General features: G+C 40.0%; 1 protein-coding gene across 1 annotated transcript in view; it reads left to right on the forward strand.

Moving 5' to 3' along the window:
* Window positions 1–19,454, forward strand: part of FREM1 (FRAS1 related extracellular matrix 1) — a 153,138-nt gene that overhangs the window by 42,523 nt on the left and 91,161 nt on the right. The window contains exons 10-13 of the mRNA XM_033858083.2: window positions 11,077–11,273; window positions 11,993–12,083; window positions 13,430–13,597; window positions 17,157–17,365. Of these exons, the coding sequence (XP_033713974.1) occupies window positions 11,077–11,273; window positions 11,993–12,083; window positions 13,430–13,597; window positions 17,157–17,365 (665 nt within the window). The remainder of the gene's footprint in view (window positions 1–11,076; window positions 11,274–11,992; window positions 12,084–13,429; window positions 13,598–17,156; window positions 17,366–19,454) is intronic.

Raw genomic sequence — 19,454 nt, forward strand, 5'->3', positions numbered from 1 at the left:
TGTAAGTATTGAGAACTTTCTGGCACATAGTAAGTACTCAATAAATATATTAGCTATTATTTATCATTGCTTTTGAAGAACTAAGAGTTTTACTACCACTCAAGGATATTATTTAAATATATAGAATACAAAAATAGGCTTAAGGAGCCATCATCCTATACAAATTACAGATGAGGAAGGGTCTGGGCAACTCTAAAGGGGTAGACTCCTTGCAAGAAGAGGATGATTGGTGGTAAGGATGGAAAAAAAGGCTTCTGAAAATAAGTGGTACCCACTACATATAGTGTCCCTGTTGGTTATATAATATCATCTCATAGTGTCATGGTCACTGACATTAGCCAATGCATAGATGATTGAGCTATTCATCTGTCTGCCAAGATAAAGGTAACAAATGGAAGAGCCCAGAAACTGAAGGAAGTAGGTGCTCCTATTAAGAGGGAATGGAAAATGAATCAGAAAATTCTCAATTCACCTGCTTATTGACTGAAAAGAAATCAATTCCTTTATAAATAACAGCCTCCTCTTTTCATCAATGCGTACAATTATGCCATTTGTAGATTACATTTTTGCTTGAGGCCTTAGATGATTTGATAATCCAAAATGGAAACTATTAATAGGATTTATTTCTAAATCTTTTGTTGTATCCATTCAAACTGAGCTATGTTTCTGACTAGAATACTGTATCGTTTTTAGCAAACTATAGGCCTTTTTAAAAACAGAAAATTCAGGACTCCTTTTTCCTTTTCTGCTATTGTATATTTTATAGGTCATATTTTTCATACCCACAAACATAGATGTCAGTTTCCTCTACAGTAAAGACCACAGTAATGAAAACTTTATTGAAATAAAATTATTTTTAAATCTTGGCAAATATGTCAGGCTGAATTCTATAGATCCAGTTACTCCCCATGATGGATGGGCTTCTAAAGAAGTCATAATCATATTTTTCTCTACTTTTATTCATCTTCTTAGTCTGTGTTGCAGGGGAGGCAGGGAAGAAAGAAGGGAAGGGTGGAGAGAGAGAGAAAGAAAGGGAGGGTGGGGAGTGGGAGGGAGGGGAAAAGGAGGGAGGGAGAGAGGGAGAGTGAGAGAGAGAAACAGAGAAACAGAGAAACAGAAAGACTTTTGCTCTGTTTTCGTGTACCGCCTATTTTTTGACTCCTAAATATTCTCCAGCTCAGACTTGTGTACCAACATCTCTACCTGACATCTCTACATTCATTTTATTTATTTATTTATTTTTTCTATTTGGAAGATTTATTTTTTAACATCTTTATTGAAGTATAATTGCTTTACAGTGGTGTTAGTTTCTGCTCTATAACAAAGTGAATCAGCTATACGTATACATATATCCCCATATCCCCACACTCTTGCGTTTCCCTCCCACCCTCTCTATCCCACCCCTCTAGGTGGACACAAAGCACTGAGCTGATCTCCCTGTGCTATGCGGCTGCTTCCCACTAGCTATCTATTTTACATTTGGTAGTGTATATATGTCAGTGCTACTCTTTCACTTCGTCCCAGCTTACCCTTCCCCCTCCCCATGTCCTCAAGTCCATTCTCTACATGTGCATCTTTATTCCTGTCCTGCCCCTAAGTTCTTCAGAACCTTTTTTTTTTTACATTCCATATATATGTGTTAACATATGGTATTTGTTTTTCTCGTTCTGACTTACTTCACTCTATATGACAGTCTCTAGGTCCATCCACCTCACTACAAATAACTCAATTTCATTTCTTTTTATGGCTGAGTAATATTCCATTGTATATACGTACCACATCTTCTTTATCCATTCATCTGTCAATGGACATTTAGGTTGCTTCCATGTCCTGGCTATTGTAACTAGAGCTGCAATGAACATTGTGGTACATGGCTCTTTTTGAGTTATGGCTTTCTCAGGCTATATGCCCAGTAGTGGGATTGCTGGGTCATATGGTAGTTCTATTTTTAGATTTTGAGGAACCTCCATACTGTTCTCCATAGTGGCTGTATCAATTTACATTCCCACCAACAGTGCAAGAGGGTTCCCTTTCCTCCACACCCTCTCCAGCATTTATTGTTTATAGATTTTTTGAGGATGGCCATTCTGACTGGTGTGAGGTGATACCTCATTGTAGTTTTGATTTGCATTTCTCTAATGATTAGTGATGTTGAGTATCCTTTCATATTTGTTGGCAATCTGTAAATCTTCTTTGGAGAAATGTCTATTTAAGTCTTCTGCCCATTTTTGGATTGGGTTGTTTGTTTTTTTTGATATTGAGCTGCATGAGCTGCTTATATATTTTGGAGATTAATCCTTTGTCAGCTGTTTCATTTGCAAATATTTTCTCCCATTCTGAGGATTGTCTTTTTGTCTGGTTATGGTTTCCTTTGCTGTGCAAAAGCTTTTAAGTTTCATTAGGTCCCATCTGTTTATTTTTGTTTTTATTTGTTTTTATTTCCATTTCTCTAGGAGGTGGGTCAAAAAGGATCTTACTGTGATTTATGTCATAGAGTGTTCTGCCTATGTTTTCCTCTAAGAGTTTTATAGTGTCTGGCCTCACATTTAGGTCTTTAATCCATTTTGAGTTTATTTTTGTGTATGATGTTAGGAAGTGTTCTAATTTCATTCTTTTACTGTAGCTGTCCAGTTTTCCCGGCACTACGTATTGAAGAGGCTGCCTTTTATTGGCATATAGTTGCTTGTAATAATCGCTCATGATCCTTTTCATTTCTGCAGTATCAGTTGTTACTTCTCCTTTTTCATTTCTAATTCTGTTGATTTGTGTCTTCTCCCTTTTTTTCTTATGACTCTGGCTAATGGTTTATCAATTTTGTTTATCTTCTCAAAGAACCAGCTTTTAGTTTTATTGATCTTTGCTATCGTTTCCTTCATTTCTTTTTCATTTATTTCTGATCTGATCTTTATGATTTCTTTCCTTCTGCTAACTTTGGGGTTTTTTGTTCTTCTTTCTCTCATTGCTTTTGGTGTAAGGTTAGGTTGTTTATTTGAGATGTTTCTTGTTTCTTGAGGGAGTATTGTATTGCTAAAAACTTCCCTGTTAGAACTGATTTTGCTCGTCACATAGGTTTTGGGTCGTCATGTTTTCATTTTCATTTGTTTCTAGGCATTTTTTGATTTCCTCTTTGATTTCTGCAGTGATCTCTTGGTTATCTAGTAGTGTATTGTTTAGCCTTGTTTAGCCTCCATGTGTTTGTATTTTTTACAGATTTTTTTCCTGTAATTAATATCTAGTCTCACAGAGTTGTGGTCGGAAAAGATACTTGATACGATTTCAATTTTCTTAAATTTACCAAGGCTTGATTTGTGACCCAAGATATATCTATCCTGGAGAATGTTCCATGAGCACTTGAGAAGAATGTGTAATCTGCTGTTTTTGGATGGAATGTCCTATAAAAATCAACTAAGTCCATCTTGTTTAACGTATCATTTAAAGCTTGTGTTTCCTTATTTAGTTTCATTTTGGATGATCTGTCCATTGGTGAAAGTGGGGTGTTAAAGTCCCCTACTATGATTTTGTTACTGTCAATTTCCCCTTTTATGACTGTTAGCATTTGCCTTATGTATTGATGTGCTCCTTTGTTGGGTGCATAAATATTTACAATTGTTATATCTTCTTCTTGGATTGATCCCTTGATCATTATGGAGTGTCCTTCTTTACTTCTTGTAATAGTCTTTGTTTTAAAGTCTATTTTGTCTGATACAAGAATTGCTACTCCAGCTTTCTTTTGATATCCATTTGCATGGAATATCTTTTTCCATCCCCTCACTTTCAGTCTGTATGTGTCCCTAGGTCTGAAGTGGGTCTCTTGTAGACAGCATATACACAGGCCTTCTTTTTGTATCCATTCAGCCAGTCTGTATCTTTTGGTTGGAGCATTTATTCCATTTACATTTAAGGTGGTTATCGATACATATGTTCCTGTTACCATTTTCTTAATTGTGTTGAGTTTGTTATTGTAAGTCTTTTCCTTCTCTTGTGTTTCCTGCCTAGAGAAGTTTCTTTAGCATTTGTTGTAAAGCTGGTTGGGTGGTGCTGAATTCTCTTAGCTTCTGCTTGTCTGTAAAGGTTTTAATTTCTCCGAACCTGAACGAGATCCTTGCTGCGTAGAGTAATCTTGGTTGTAGCTTTTTCTCTTTCATCACTTTAAAAATGTCCTGCCACTCCCTTCTGGCTTGCAGAATTTCTGCTGAAAGATCAGCTGTTAACCTTATGGGAATTCCCTTGTATGTTATTTGTTGCTTTTCTCTTGCTGCTTTTATTATTTCTTCTTTGTATTTAATTTTTGATAATTTGATTAATCTGTCTCTTGACATGTTTCTCCTTGGATTTATCCTGTATGGGACTCTCTGCTTCCTGAACTTGATTGACTGTTTCCTTCCCATATTAGGGAAGTTTTCAAATATAAACTCTTTAAATATTTTCTCATACACTCTCTTTTTCTCTTCTTCTTCTGGGACCCCTATCATTCAAATGTTGGTGCGTTTAATGTTGTCCCAGAGGTCTCTGAGCCTGTCCTCAATTCTTTTAATTCTTTTTTCTTTATTCTTCTCTGCAGTAGTTATTTCCACTGTTTTATCTTTCAGGTCACTTATCCGTTCTTCTGCCTCAGTTATTCTGCTATTGATTCCTTCTAGAGAATTTTTAAGTTCATTTATTGTGTTTTTCATCACTGTTTGTTTGCTCATTAGTTCTTCTAGGTCCTTTGTTAAACGTTTCTTGTATTTTCTCCATTCTATTTCCAAGATTTTGGATCATCTTTACTATCATTATTCTGAATTATTTTTCAGGTAGACTGCCTATTTCCTCTTCATTTGTTTGGTCTGGTGGATTTTTACCTTGCTCCTTCATCTGCTGTGTGTTTCTCTGTCTTCTCATTTTGCTTAACTTACTATGTTTGGGGTCTCCTTTTTGCAGGCTGCAGGTTCGTAGTTCCTGTTGTTTTTGGTGTCTTCCCCCAGTGACTAAGGTTGGTTCAGTGGGTTGTGTAGGCTTCCTGGTGGAGGGGACTGGTGCCTATGTTCTGGTGGATGAGGCTGGATCTTGTCTTTCTGGTGGGCAGGACTGTGTCTGGTGGTGTGTTTTGGGGTGTCTGTGACCTTATTATGATTTTAGGCAGCCTCTCTGCTAATGGGTGGTGTTGTGTTCCTGTCTTGCTAGTTGTTTGGCATAGGGTGTCCAGCACTGCAACTTGCTGGTCATTGAGTGGAGCTGGGTCTTAGCGTTGAGATGGAGATATCTGGGAGAGCTTTCGCTGTTTGATATTATGTGGGGCCTGGAGGTCTCTGGTGGACCAGTGTCCTGAACTTGGCTCTCCCACCTCAGATGCTAAGGGTGGCAGCTGGCCAGAGTACCCAGATCCTGTCAGCCACATGACCAGGTACGTGGGGAGGTTCTTGCCTTTTGGGAAGTCTGAAGTCTTCTCCCAGTGTTCAGTAACTGTTCTGTAGGAGTTGTTCCACATGTGGATGTAGTTTGATGTATTTGTCGGGAGGAAGGTGATCTGCATGTCTTACTCCTCCACCATCTTGAAGGTGCCCCCTCTGGCTGGTGGGCGGCTGCAGCCAGCCATCTCCAGGTGGCGGTGAAGTCGGGCGGCTGTTCTCGCTGGCTCCGGCAGACCTCTGCATTCAGTTTAAACTCAACATGTTCACAAGACATTTAGCATATTTCCCTGAAAATTTGCATGAAACCACTGTAACTAGAATCTTTGAAGTCATCCCTACCCCCTTTCTCTCGCGTATCTGCATAACCAGTTGGTCAGCTAATCTTAATAAATCTACTTGAGAAATTTCTCTCATCTGTCTCTACTTCCCCACCCCACCGTCATTGCTTTAGTCTCAGCCTTCATCCTTTTTGGACTAGATTATCCTCCACATCTGTCATATGGTCTCTTAAGAATAGACGAGATTAGCCACATCCATTTTTTTTTTTTTTTTTTTTTTTTTTGCTGTACGCGGGCCTGTCACTGTTGTGGCCACTCCCATTGCGGAGCACAGGCTCCGGATGCAGGCTCAGCGGCCATGGTTCACGGGCCCAGCCGCTCCGCGGCATGTGGGATCTTCCCGGACCAGGGCACGAACCCGTGTCCCCTGCATTGGCAGGCGGACTCCCAACCACTGTGCCACCAGGGAAGCCCAGCCACATCCTTTTAATTGAGGACAATTAAAACTCATTGTTGCAGTAGCAGTATGTTTAGTAGAGTACATCTAGTGTCCATTTTTTCCCAGCTCTCCCTCTTCTGATGTGTGGCAGCTTTAGCTCATTCAGACTGTGGACTGGCACTCAGCTATAGAATCACCTGCTCCAGGAATCATCCTCTGATGCTCCTATTCCATACCTGTTTCCCCAGGCTTGACCATCTGGTCCTTTTATATAATCTGATATGAAATTACTATAATGTGAGGCCATTATTTTATTGGATCAACTGTGAGCTCGTTTATGACAGGGATCCTAATTTATTCATCTCTCTGTCTTCAGATCTTGGTATCTGACTCAGAGTAGAACCTCCAGAAATGTGTGTTGGTTCCAGAATAAACTCTGGTTCTTTCAACTTTTATTGAAATGAGGGGGAAATAAGAAGACCCAGACATGTGGCAGGGACTGGGGAAGGAGTAAGATGCGGAAGTAATAAGTGTAAAGCTTTAGTTTTCAGAGTTTTCAGGAATTAGTTGTGTGCATAACAAAAAAACAAATATTTTGTATGTGTGTGCGCTGTTAAGAATTACTGTGTTGTAAAACCCTGATATCATCACTGAAGCTCCAGTTTTTAAGGGACTCAAATGATCAGCTGGTCTGTTTGGTGACTGCATCTTCAGTGTGGATGAGTATCCAGTCATGTCTTACAAATATAAATGTATTTAAAATATTCAACAAAATCTGTAACTTTCAGCTGTTCAACTACAAGTACAGATGAAATGGTTACTTGATGGGAGCTTTTGTGATCAGAAGGTTCCCCAGTCACTGAAGATTAAACTCAGGCCCAGGATTGTTTTGGCCATACTGTGAGAACACCTCCTTTCATAGGGGCAGAAATCAAAGATCTCAGGTGAGAATCTATTTAAAACAGGAAGGAAGTTACACAAGTGGAGATGCTTCTTGCTTCTTCTCATCTTTTCCATCTAGATACTCCTACTGAGAGATCTACGTGCACATCAACAAGATATTAGCAAGAACCCCCCTCTCTTTCTACCTTGGTTGCCATGACTGTCATCAAATAAAGCCTCACCTACTCAATTTGCTTTTGAAAAATATTTTATTAGGTTATTACAGAATTGTTTGTATCACTACCCAAGTGCTTATCAACAGAAGACTGGTTTAAAAAACTATATCTATACGATGAAATACTATCAAACAAACCAACCAAAAATACCAGTAAATCCATGGAAAATATTCTGTATCTTAACTGTGGTGGTGCCTTGACAGGTATATAAGATTGTCAGAACTCATCAAATTATATACTTAAACTGAATGTAGTTCATTGTATGTAAAGTAGTCCTGACCAGAAAAAGGAAAAAAAAGAAAAATGTTTTCTTCTTTATTCCTCTCAGTAGCGGGCTTTGTAGAATTTATACCTTAGATTTTAACCCGGGGGAGAGTAACGTTAGCAGTAAAATGGAGAGCGAAACCTAAGGATAGAAGAGAAATGGAGAAAGAGGACTAAGAAACAGGAAGAAAGGAGCAGATGCCACAAAGGCCTGGGGGCAAAGTGGGAGGAAGGAGTGCAACATGACCAGAGGAGAGAACAGGCACCCAGAGTGGGCATTTATCAGAAGTCAGACCCGAAAGGGGAGTGGGCAAAACTAGCATTGGAAATAACTCCTGGGGGTGAGAAATAGCACTGGATCATCTCAAAGGAAGATGCAAAAGAAGGAATCAGGCAGAAAGCAAAGCTCAGTGCAGAGAAGGGATCAAGAACCCAGGTCTACAAGGAAGGCAGATAGTAGCCAGTGGAGTATCATATTGTGAGCTGGATTCTGAGGGTCAAGTTTAGTGGTTGTCATTTTATATACTGAGTTATTACTTTATGTTCCAGTTCCCTGCAGATCTGTCTGTGGGTGCTTGTGGCCGTAAGTAGACTGGATGCATGTAGGGGAAGGCAACAAGCAAGAGCCCAGTGCCTGGTATGGGCCCTAGTTTTCCACTTTGTGGGAATGGGTATTTAATTAGGTCTTTTTTACAACCAAATTTCAGTAAAAACGAGAAGACTTTATTTCTCTATGGAGTTTGTTAAGATAGGATCTTTCTCGCCTGCAGAACACAGACACAATAATTATTTGGACATGCATAAATACGTAAAGACACATCAACTTAAGCGATCAGAAAGCATGTTGAAAAACGTGCCCACCATGAATTACTACTGGGGTATAGAAAAGCACGCTTGTACATTCTTTTTGCACAAAGAACGCACTGGAGAATAAATTAGCATAGAAAATGCTCTCTTTGAAGGCACAATAACTATTGTTTCCTTATTAAATCTAGTTTTTCAATTAAATGGAGCTTCACTGATCCACACCATGGCTGGGATGTCCCATAGAAAATTTCTGAACTTTAGAGATTAGCAAAAAACTGTAACTGGAAAAAAATCATGACACAGATGCCAGGAACTGGAGAAATGACTGTCATTGTGTTCCTTTGTTTTGATTACTGAGTTTAGTTTCTAATTATTGAAATGCTTCATAATGGAATAGTAAATATGCTGTATGCTTTTGTAAAAGTAATGAAGGATGGAGACGGAATTAATTTATTGAGCACCTACTACCAGGTACTCACTGTGCTATCAGCTATCTCATTTGATCCTGACAGCACTTCACTATAATAGTCATCCTTATTATTCCCAGTGTAAAGAGAGAAAAACTGAGCCCCAAAAGGGTTAAATTATTTGCCCCAGGCAGCAAAGTTTGTAGGTGGCTGAGCTGATGTTCCAGTCTTTTTCGTATCATAGCAAAAGCTTAACCATGTTTTAGTCTTTGCTTTGTATGTTAACTTAAAAAAGAAATTCTCTTCATTTTCAAATTGGTTATTGTGAACACCATTATCTTAGAAAAAATTGGCATTGCTGATCTGTACTTCAGTGACAATATTAAAATAAATCAAAACCAGAGTCAGAATACTTTCATGCATCAGGCTGTGCAACGACTCATGATGCCAAGCAAATGTACCATTTCAAGAGAGAGTAATTGCTTTCTCCCAGCCAATCATGGATTATTGTAAAAAAAATAAATGTGATGGTAAAAAGCTGTTTGGCAAAGTCTCCTTTCCCTCTTGCAAGATCCAAACCTATGAATGTTTGAGAAAATTCTTAACATCACAAACAGGGCATGTTGACTCATTCAGTGAGGAAACACCTATAAAGTGCCTCCTACCTGCAAAATACCGTGCCAGATGTGGTGGAGCTATAGAAATGAACAAAATATTTATTGAGCACATAATATATGCCAGACATTTTATCTTCATGGTGATATTTGATCTTCATAAAATTCTGTGAGGTTGTTGATATTATGCTTAATTTACAGATAGGAAAATTGACACTCAAAAAAGTTGAGTGACCTGTTCAAGATCAGTAACAACTACTAAGTGATTTACCCAGGACTTTAACCGTCTGTTCACTGCCAAATTCCATGTGGTTTGCACTATACTATGATCCTCCTCGTGGAACTTTCAGTCTAGGAGAGATTTACATGTAAACTACTAACTAATAATACAAGACAGTGAAATAATGATGTTTATCAAGGGATAACCAAAATTCAGGAAAAATTAATTCCAACTGAGAAATTGGAGAACGTTTCAAGAAAAACCTTCAAGGGTAAGAAAGGCTCAGGTTGCTGGAGAGAGCAGGAGAAAACCATTCCAGACTGAAGGAACAACAGGATTCAGAGCATAGAGGCATGTTTGAGGACTAGGTCTGGGTCCACTGAGTGCAATCAGGATGCTGGATTAATGTTGAAAGGTCATAAAAGATAAAGTTGAAATAAAGAGTGTGTTTAAACTGTGAGGGGTCTTGAATACCATGCTAAGGAGTTTGAATAATTCTATCCCTCCTGGGGGGTTAAGATTTTTTTTTTAACTTTCTTTTTAAAAAAATTTTATTGAAGTATGGTTGACTTACAGTGTGTTAGTTTCAGGGGTACAGCACAGTGATTCAGTTATTCATATATATGTGTGTGTGTATATATATATATATATATATATATATATATATATATATTATTTTTCAGATTCTTTTCCCTTAGAGGTTATTGCAAAATAGTGAGTGTAGTTCCCTGTGTGATACAGTAGGTCCTTGTTGGTTATCTATTTTATATATAGTAGTGTGTATGTGTTAATCCCAGCCTCCTAATTTATCCCTCCCCTGCCTTTCCCCTTTGGTAACCATAAATTTGTTTCCTGTGTCTGTGGGTCTATTTCTGTTTTGTCGATAACTTCATTTGTATCTTTTTATAGATTTTTGAGGAAGTGAATAACCTGATTTGACTTGTATTTTTTAAAAGATAACACCAGAGGTATGAAAAGTCAAAATGAGTTATTGGTGTTAGGGCTGATGGAAAGCATTGTGATGATGTAAGGAAACTATGAAAACTGGAGCAAAGTCAGGAACAGTGGGAATGACAGCTGTGGGACTAGGGTGTGGTCACTGTTTAGAAAATTTTGTAAGTACAAACTCTGGGACTTGGTGATGTGTTATATGTGGGTAGAGAAAGAGGAACCAAAAGTAATGTCGAGGTTTCCAGGATCTATGACTGAGTGGAAAGAGGAAGAGAAAGCCCAGGTTGCTGGTAAAGGGAGGTGTAGAAGTAAAACCAGGAACATATTTTGTGTATTATATGCCTATTCTATAGCACTCATGACTGCATTAACTATAATTGTGAGAATCATATTCTTAAGTTAGAATGAAAAATGGGTGGAGAATGTTCCATTTTTCACGTTCCTACTAACTCCCCAATCTTTTCACTGGAAGTGTTTTACAAAATGGCAGGTTTTGAAAATCATAACTGTGACTGGATGATAGTGGGGTGGCTTTCTTTGGTGTCTTTTTGGTATTTCAAATTAATGGTAAAGATAATTTCTTTCCAGGTGGTGACAATCCACATCACTCCAGTAGATGACCAGCTTCCAAAAGAGGTTCCTGGAGTTTCTCGACATTTGGTTGTTAAGGAAACGGAGGTGGCCTGTATCACTAAGAAACATCTACATTTTGTAGATACAGAATCATATGACAGGGAGCTGCTCTACACAGTAACCACTCCTCCATTTTTCTCCTCTAGCCGCAGGTACCTCTACGAAGAGTCATCACCTGGGCTATTGGTTGAGGGTTGCGTTCTAGGATTGAGTTGAAAGTGTCAATGTGTACTTCTGTGGTTCACTTGCTTTGTTGGTCACACGTGAACTTATATTCAATTCAGCATTTATTCTGATCTCAAACTTGTCTCATACCTCCCTTCAAAAGCTATATTAATTGGTAAGTGGCCTGCAGCCTGTAGTGTCTTCAGCTTAGGGAGGCTTAAAACAGTCTTTAATCCCTTTTTCTAAAGAGAATACTTTTTTTCTCTTTAGTAAAATGTACTGAGTCTTCATTGTTTTATTTTTAGATATTGCAGCCCACAAAAGTGGTCATATTCTCTGATTCCAATCCAGAACATATCATGAATATACCTTAGGTTTGTATTATCTACCAAAGGATAGTGAGGAAATGTTTTTAGGATGAGTATCTAACTACATCTTATTGTAGTTAGATTCCCTTTCATCATGTCAGAGCAGAAATTCTGTACATACTTTCTGCAGTCATGATGAGAATGGCATTCATGATACTAGACTTAAGGCTAGAACCTTCCCCCGCCTTGATATAAAGAGAGAATATAAAGATGGAACATTTGATTTCTTCCTACAGTGAATACTTTTAGCTTCAGAAAATTTGGTTGTGGGCTACTATTTGATTTAATTTTTCTTACTGGGAAAGTTAGCTGATGTGTTCTCTTGTATTTTTGTTTAGACACTTGGATGCTGGGAAATTATTCATGGTAGACAGCATACCAAGGCTAACCAAAAACCCTGCAGCTCCAGGGTTGAAGTCATTCACTCAGGTATGATGCTATGCTCAAGTGTTGACAAACATGATGGAAGTGTCCTCTGAGAAGGTACAGTGCTCCTAACGTTGCACTTGAGAGTATTGGCCTTTGACATCTGTCACAAGCAACAAATACTTGATGTCTATATTCTTTCTGCTTGCACATTTCCATTAAGCAAGTGACATGTAACATTTGAAAATGCTTGATCAAGCTGGATATGATTGTAAAATCTCGTTATAATTCAACACAGTCTTTTGCATCAATTTAGGTCCCTGGCTTAGGGCTCTGATTTAGGGACCTGGTGCATATGTTTTTACTCCATCAAAGTCAGTTCGTCCAATATCCTACCATCTTAGTTTCCTAGGGCTGCTATAGCCCAGTACCACAAACTAGGTGGCTTAAAAGAACAGAAATGTATTGTCTTACAGTTCTGAAACTAGAGGGTAGAAGGCTAGAAGTCTGAAACCAAGGTCTCAGGAGGGCCACCATCCTCCAAAACCCTGTTTGGTCGGGGGGCAGTGGGGTCTTACCTTACCTCTTTCCATCGTCTAGTGGTTTGCTGGCAATCTGACATTCCTTGACTGGTAGATCATCACTCCACTCTCTGCCTCTGTCACGCCATGGCTGTGTTCTCCCTGAGTCTCTCTCTTCTTATAAGGAACAAGTTATATTGGATTAAGGGCCCACCCTACTCCAGTATGGCCTTACCTTAACTAATTACATCTGCAACAACCCTGTTTCCAAGTAAGGTCACATGCTGAGGTACTGGGGGTTAGGACTTCAACGTGTCTTTTTTTGTGGGGGACATAAGTCAGCACATACTATCTACTGCTTTCCAAAATCCTTCATTAGCCCTCTCCCTGCTCCTGTGGCCTCTGCTCTGCAGACCTGACTAGAGGCACAGTAATGATGAGTGATTAGGCAGCAGCTACCCCTGAGCTGCTGAATCTCACTGTAGTTAGAGGTTGTATTAAATGAGTATGTCAACCTATGTGCTAAGTACTATTATTTTTTTCATTTTGTAGGTAAGGAAACAGAGACCTCGCAAGTTTAAGCAGCTTGACTAATATCACACAGCTACTTTGTGACACAGCTGGGTTAAAATGCAAGTCTCCTGTCTTTCACAGAGTTGCCTGGCTTCAAGCACTTGACGTAGTCACTTAATTTCTTTGTTCTTTTCCCTCCTGCTTTTAGAAAATGCGATTTGTAAGATAGAGCTTTTTATGATCTTCAAATTGAGGATGGTGGCATTTACAATGTTCCTTATCAGTGAATGAGATGGGTATCTTAGACTTAGGTCTCTAAATGTCTCTCATCCTGGGAAATTGGCACCCACATGTCCGTCTTCGTTTGCTTTGCAGCATGCTGTGAACTATATGAAAGTGGCCTACATGCCACCCATGCAAGATATAGGCCCCCACCCCCGACACGTGCAGTTTGCCTTCTCCGTCAGTAACCAGCACGGCGGCACTTTGTTCGGGATCTGCTTTAACATCACGATTCTTCCGGTGGACAATCAGGTCCCTGAGGTAGGCGTAATGCTTGATGTGAAGGATGAAAAGGCGGGGAAGAACTAAGGAAAGAAAGATTTTTGAAAGACTTACTCAAAATGCTAACTTCTCTTTAGGCTCCTTCAAAGAACTTTTTTATTTTCCAGCTACAGTATAGGAAAAGAAAGCATGGGGAGGGGGAGTCCTTCACCTCCTATGGGACTTTCTATCTAAAAGATGAGATTTTCTAGTTGCTGAATTTGGCATTATTTTCAAAGCTTTATCAAAATCTCTTTCCTTTCCTTTCTGCTGAGTTTCATGTGTTGATCAGGTGAAGGGGATTAAATTAGGAGTCTCTTAGCAACCAGATAGGCTTATTTGCTCTCTCTGCAGGCCAGCTATGCTGTTCTGTCATCTAAATAAGCTCTTTAATTTTCTAAAATGAATTAAGATGGACCCTTGCATCCTATGCTGTTCCACTCCCCAATGTTTGTGTAAGCTTTAAAGCACTTGGGTCTCTCATTATAAATCAAATTACAAAGGCGATGCTACCTTGTGCATCTTATCTGCGAGGCTGGGATTCATGGTGAGAATTTGTTCCCTACCTGCTCCCTCCCCATCAGAGCACTAGAGTTAATGAGGGTGGCTATTCCTAGGTTTGCTTTTTCCCTCAAAAGCGGAAAGTGTGATTACCCATTCATTAGGAACCAGAGGGGACTAGAACTCACATGTGTCTCATCCCTAAGGAAAGAGGCCACCTTCCCAGGCAGCCACCTGGAATACGGCCAGGAAAGCACGGATGCTCCTTTTCCTTTGCTCTCCTCACCATCTCTAAGCTGCCCAAAGTTGTGGAGCAGAGGTCTCACCCTGCAGGACCAAGGGGCTTACCCAAACCACACAACTGTTTTGATGAGTCTAAATAATATTTGAAAATAATGAGTTGCCAACGCTTAAACATCAGGAGGTTTTGTATCAGGTTTGGATTTCTGGCTTCTCTTGAAAATTTGGAAGCTCTGGCAACACTGAGTCCACTTCCCTACCCCCACCCCACAGCAGCTGAACAGGGCACATTCCCCAGTCACCCAAGTCCCCACCCAACTCAAGACACCCATTTACATCACTGGCTTGACCCCGCCAGCCTCTGAGCTTGCAATATTTGGTAGAAGATGGGCCCAAGAGCTCACAAAAAAGGAATGTAAACTATGTTCTTTGCCTCCTTCCCTGTCAGGGACCAGGTCATGTTCCCTGTATAAAAAATAGTTTAGAATGTCTCTTAATTTTTTATTTTTTAATTTTTTTTTGCGGTACGCGGGCCTCTCACTGTTGTGGCCTCTCCCGTGGCGGAGCACAGGCTCTGGACGCGCAGGCTCAGCGGCCATGGCTCATGGGCCCAGCCGCTCCGCGGCATGTGGGATCTTCCCGGACCGGGGCACGAACCCGTATCCCCTGCATCGGCAGGCGGACTCTCAACCACTGCGCCACCAGGGAAGCCCAGAATGTCTCTTAATTTGATTAGATTTTATTCAGACCATCCTTTTCTATGTATGAGGTACATGCCCTGAAATAGCCCAGCATCTAAAGAAGCTAATGTGTGTTACAGAACAATCACAGAGAAACAGTTTTTTATGCCAAGCTGTCCAGCCTCTTGCTAGAGAAAGATGATCTGTGGTAAAAACCAGAAAGGGTGAAGTGAATAGTTACCTCCATCATTTGAAGGTAAATGGAATAGTTACGAGGACTTGGGGCTCAGGAGGCTTAGTGGCTTCTGTCTGTTTTCTACAGTGGATGGGACAAATGAAATAGTACTGTAGAGAACTGAGAGTAGTAGAAATAAAATTAAATGAGTGGCTTCAGTGAACCTAGTCATGGGAGTGGTTCCCTGGTGTGAAAATCCACAGTTATCGCTGGGCTAAGTGATAACCGTTAGGGGATCTTGACACCATGCTGGCCTGAAGTTCCAGAAATCCAAGCACTGGGTTCAGGCAGGGACTAGAAAGTGAATAATTAATGGGGGGGGGGGGCAAATTAGCTTTTAGTTTTTTAAAGTTGTCCTGAAATACATATATATTTAAAAATCGTCTAATGAGGCAAAGTATATTCCTTGAAACTTATTAGCATCTTGGGATATTAATCGATGCAACTCAGGACAAAATGAGGTTGGCGGACATGGACCATGTTTCAGTGGTAATAATCCTCTTTAAATAAGAACTCCATTTATTTCTTTCTCCTACAAACAGTGAAAATGTAGGTTTGGCAAAATCAGAGTAAGGCACTTAGGAAGGGTGCGGGTGAGTGGCTGTAGGGAGAAAAGGCTCTTACTTTATGTCGTCCTTTGCTGGCAGAAGTAGTTTATTACAGAATACAAGGCAGCTGTCCCAGGGAGCATGGTCTCATCATTTCCATGATCCAAGGAACTGCCCTTGGGGCGGCTGTGCCCTGGTGGGTGGGAGGATGGAGCAGGGCTGTGGGTGGAGGCTGTGATTTCTTGCTCACTTCCCTTTCCTCTGCTCATTTCTCGGGCCTCCGTCCTCTTTACCAGCTCTTGCCTTAGGGAGTGCTCTCCTTTCTAGGAGTGGCAGCTGCTCTGAAGAGAGTAGCTACTTCCTCAGAGAACCCTGTGTCCTCACGTTAGCAGAGCGCTCACCCCAGATCGTGTGTGAGGAGCCTTCAGAGCCCATGACTTGGTAGCCCAACTGTATCTCCCTGTTTTTGCTTCTGTGTAGTAATACAGATTTGAGAAAATGATAGGTTAAACAAAGTTAGTAGATTTTCCTACTGTAGGGTCTCAGAGTGCTGAATACACTTACGAATCTTATAAACTTCCAAGGTGAAGATACCGTATGTGACTATTTTCTAGATGTGTTTGACCATGGAACACTTCTTGCCAACTCCCAATGTGATGATAAAACAGCCCAAGCCCTTCTAACTTGCTTTTTACTTTCAAGTAAATTTTTATTGAGCGGTGAGTTTTTCTGTTAGAGAAAATTATCTTTATGGCTTTAATATTTAAGTCTAATGCTTGAATAAATCTATTTCCTATGAAATCTTCAATTTCTAGTCTTTCATTTCCCTGTTCTACTTCCATATCTAAAACACTCACTACCCTGATGCTTAAAAGCTCCAGTCAATTTCCCAAGTCTTTAAGAATCTTTAGGGTGTAAAAAGGGATGGATTCTTTCTCTAGGGGAATTTGATGTAGGTTTTGTTCATTTTGTAGATTAAGGTACATATGTGCCGAGCAATGGCAGGTGTGGACACGATGAGGAATGTTGTTATTTTCTCAGTTTAGCACCAGTGATGGTAAATCTGACTGCTGCTTCTACTCTACAGGGTCTGAGATCAGTGAAATGCAGATGCTTTCAGGTTTCTAGAGCTGCCTTGTTTCTTTGTGTCCATCAATGTTTAGAATTGGAAGCATTTAGTGAAAAATACTTTTCAGCCAGGATGTTCAGCTATGAACTTGTTCCCTTGAGCACATTCTTGAGAGTTTGATTGACATGTGAAAATGGTGCTGGAAGTTTTCTGTTGGTTTCATGAGCTCTGTCTTCAGGTACACTTCATGGAACAAGGCTTTAAATGTTTCCTTCCTTCTTTCTAGGTATTTACCAACCCTCTGAGAGTGGCTGAGGGAAGTCAGTGTGTCATCAGCACAGAGCATGTCCTGGTTTCTGACGTGGACACCAAACTGGACAACATCCACCTCTCCCTGCAGAGACAGCCTCAGCACGGAAGGGTGGAGCTGAATGGATTTCCTCTAAACACAGGGGCCATATTTTCTTGGGGAGACCTCCAGGCCTTAAAAGTTAGGTCAGAACATTTCCTGGCTTCTTTGTTTTACGTGCTTTGGCTCCCATCTGAATCAATTGTGAGGCAGTGTAAGAAGTTTGTCCAATTCTTTCAGGGGTAGCAACATGCCACCTAATACTTTTCCAGGGTCAGTTGAAAATTAGAAATGACAATCCTTTAGTTTCCCCCCAAGGCATTTTCTTTCCCTCCGGCTTGCTGTACTGGTAGGAGTGACATTATGAATATTTGAGCAACAAAAACTCGATTAGCATGAATATTAAATTTGCTGCAACTGCATGTATCACAAGGGGTAACAATCAAACTAGATGAATAGAGTCTGAGATAATCTATAAGGCTAATCTACATAATTGAACTTGGTTTTAAGAAAAGCCAATTTCTTAACCCTGGCAACTCTGGGATAGAATTCTGTTGATCGAAGTCCTTAGTGTGAATTTTTAATCCATTTTACTGGGGAGGGGATTTGAGGGCAAATACGTAGGGTAGGTTGGGTAGGTAGGACATGGAATAGTACTTGGGTCTCTTCCAGTCAGGGGTGGAGTAATCCCTGTCTCATGGTCCTACAGTAGTTCCCCTCACCTTGAGGACTTTCATTTCTTCTACCTAATGCAGTTATGTAAGAAACTTTTTCTTTAAAATCTAGTAAAACATCTTCTTTGTAAAACAATGCAAGGTACTCAAAAGCAGTGGTCAGGTAGACAAACATACTGGTTAATTTCTCACTTGTACAAGTTCAAGTTATAAATGGGAATTTTGTCCTTTTTGATAAAGTGTAGTAGAAGGTATTAGGCATCAAATGCTTAGTTCTACATTTAGAAATTGATGGGGAAGGAGAATTTGTGTACAGGAAGATCATTTTCATCCAACAGTTTAGTTACACTGCTTTATTTTACAGTTTCCAATATCTTAACCTCTTTTCACTACTCTTATCCTCATTAAAATTTCCTTTTTTCCCCAAGATCTCAGCTCTTTCCTACCTGTTAGAAAGAGAGCTCTGTTTAGATAGTTCTTACTAGGGAATGAACGATGGATAGAAAAAAAAAAAGTACGAGTGTTTGCCAGCACGTATATTTCAAGCATTCTTCTAGAGACTTGCAATTATGGTTTTTTTTCATTAAACTTCACAGCAATCAAACCTGACAAGGTAGATGGTTCTATTCTCATATTATAGTTGAAATAACTAAGACACGAAGAGGTTAAGGTCACTTAGCTAGTGTGTGCAGGACTCTGGTTTTGAAAGAAGTTCTGTTTGATTCCATAGCCATGCATTTGGATGTGTACTCCTAGACCTTTTAGAGGCATTAGCATGGTGAGTATATTTGAATTAGCACATTATCACATACCAATCTATTTTTGATGAAGATATCAGGGAGTATGACAAAGTAAAGCATAGGAGGCAGTGTTGGGAGGGAAATTGGGAGTAGGAGGTGGGCTTTCTCCACCAATGGAATTGAATCCCTAGCTAGTGTATGGGTGAGTCTCGTCCTGAGTAAAACACCTTTTAGCCCTGGAATTTTTTGATATGTAAACATTACATATGTTCAATATACAATACAATTTTCAAAGCAACTTTTTTTTTTTTTTGCGGTACGCGGGCCTCTCACTGCTGTGGCCTCTCCCGTTGTGGAGCACAGGCTCCTGACGCTCAGGCTCAGCGGCCATGGCTCACGGGCCCAGCTGCTCCGCGGCATGTGGGATCCTCCCAGACCGGGGCACGAATCCGGGTCCCCTGCATTGGCAGGCGGACTCTCAACCACTGCGCCACCAGGGAAGCCCTAAAGCAACTTTTAATTTCATTTCCTAGAACTTATTTCCATAACTCAGTGTCTTGAATGGATCACTGATAAGCTAAAAATTTGACTCAGTTCAACAATTATTTAGAACTTACTGTGTATCACTACAGTGGACTGAAGAGTAAATGGAAAGTCTAGAATTAGACAATTCCTTTAAGAAACTTGACTGAGAATTAAAAGGAAATAGGGTCAAGGCAAGACCAAGAAAAAATATATATATACATTTTTTGTAAATTTATTTATTTATTTTTGGCTGCGTTGGGTCTTCACTGCTGCGTGTGGGCTTTCTCTAGTTGCGG

Source organism: Tursiops truncatus, chromosome 6 (genome assembly GCF_011762595.2).
Source record: "Tursiops truncatus isolate mTurTru1 chromosome 6, mTurTru1.mat.Y, whole genome shotgun sequence".
Taxonomy (NCBI): Eukaryota; Metazoa; Chordata; class Mammalia; order Artiodactyla; family Delphinidae; genus Tursiops; species Tursiops truncatus.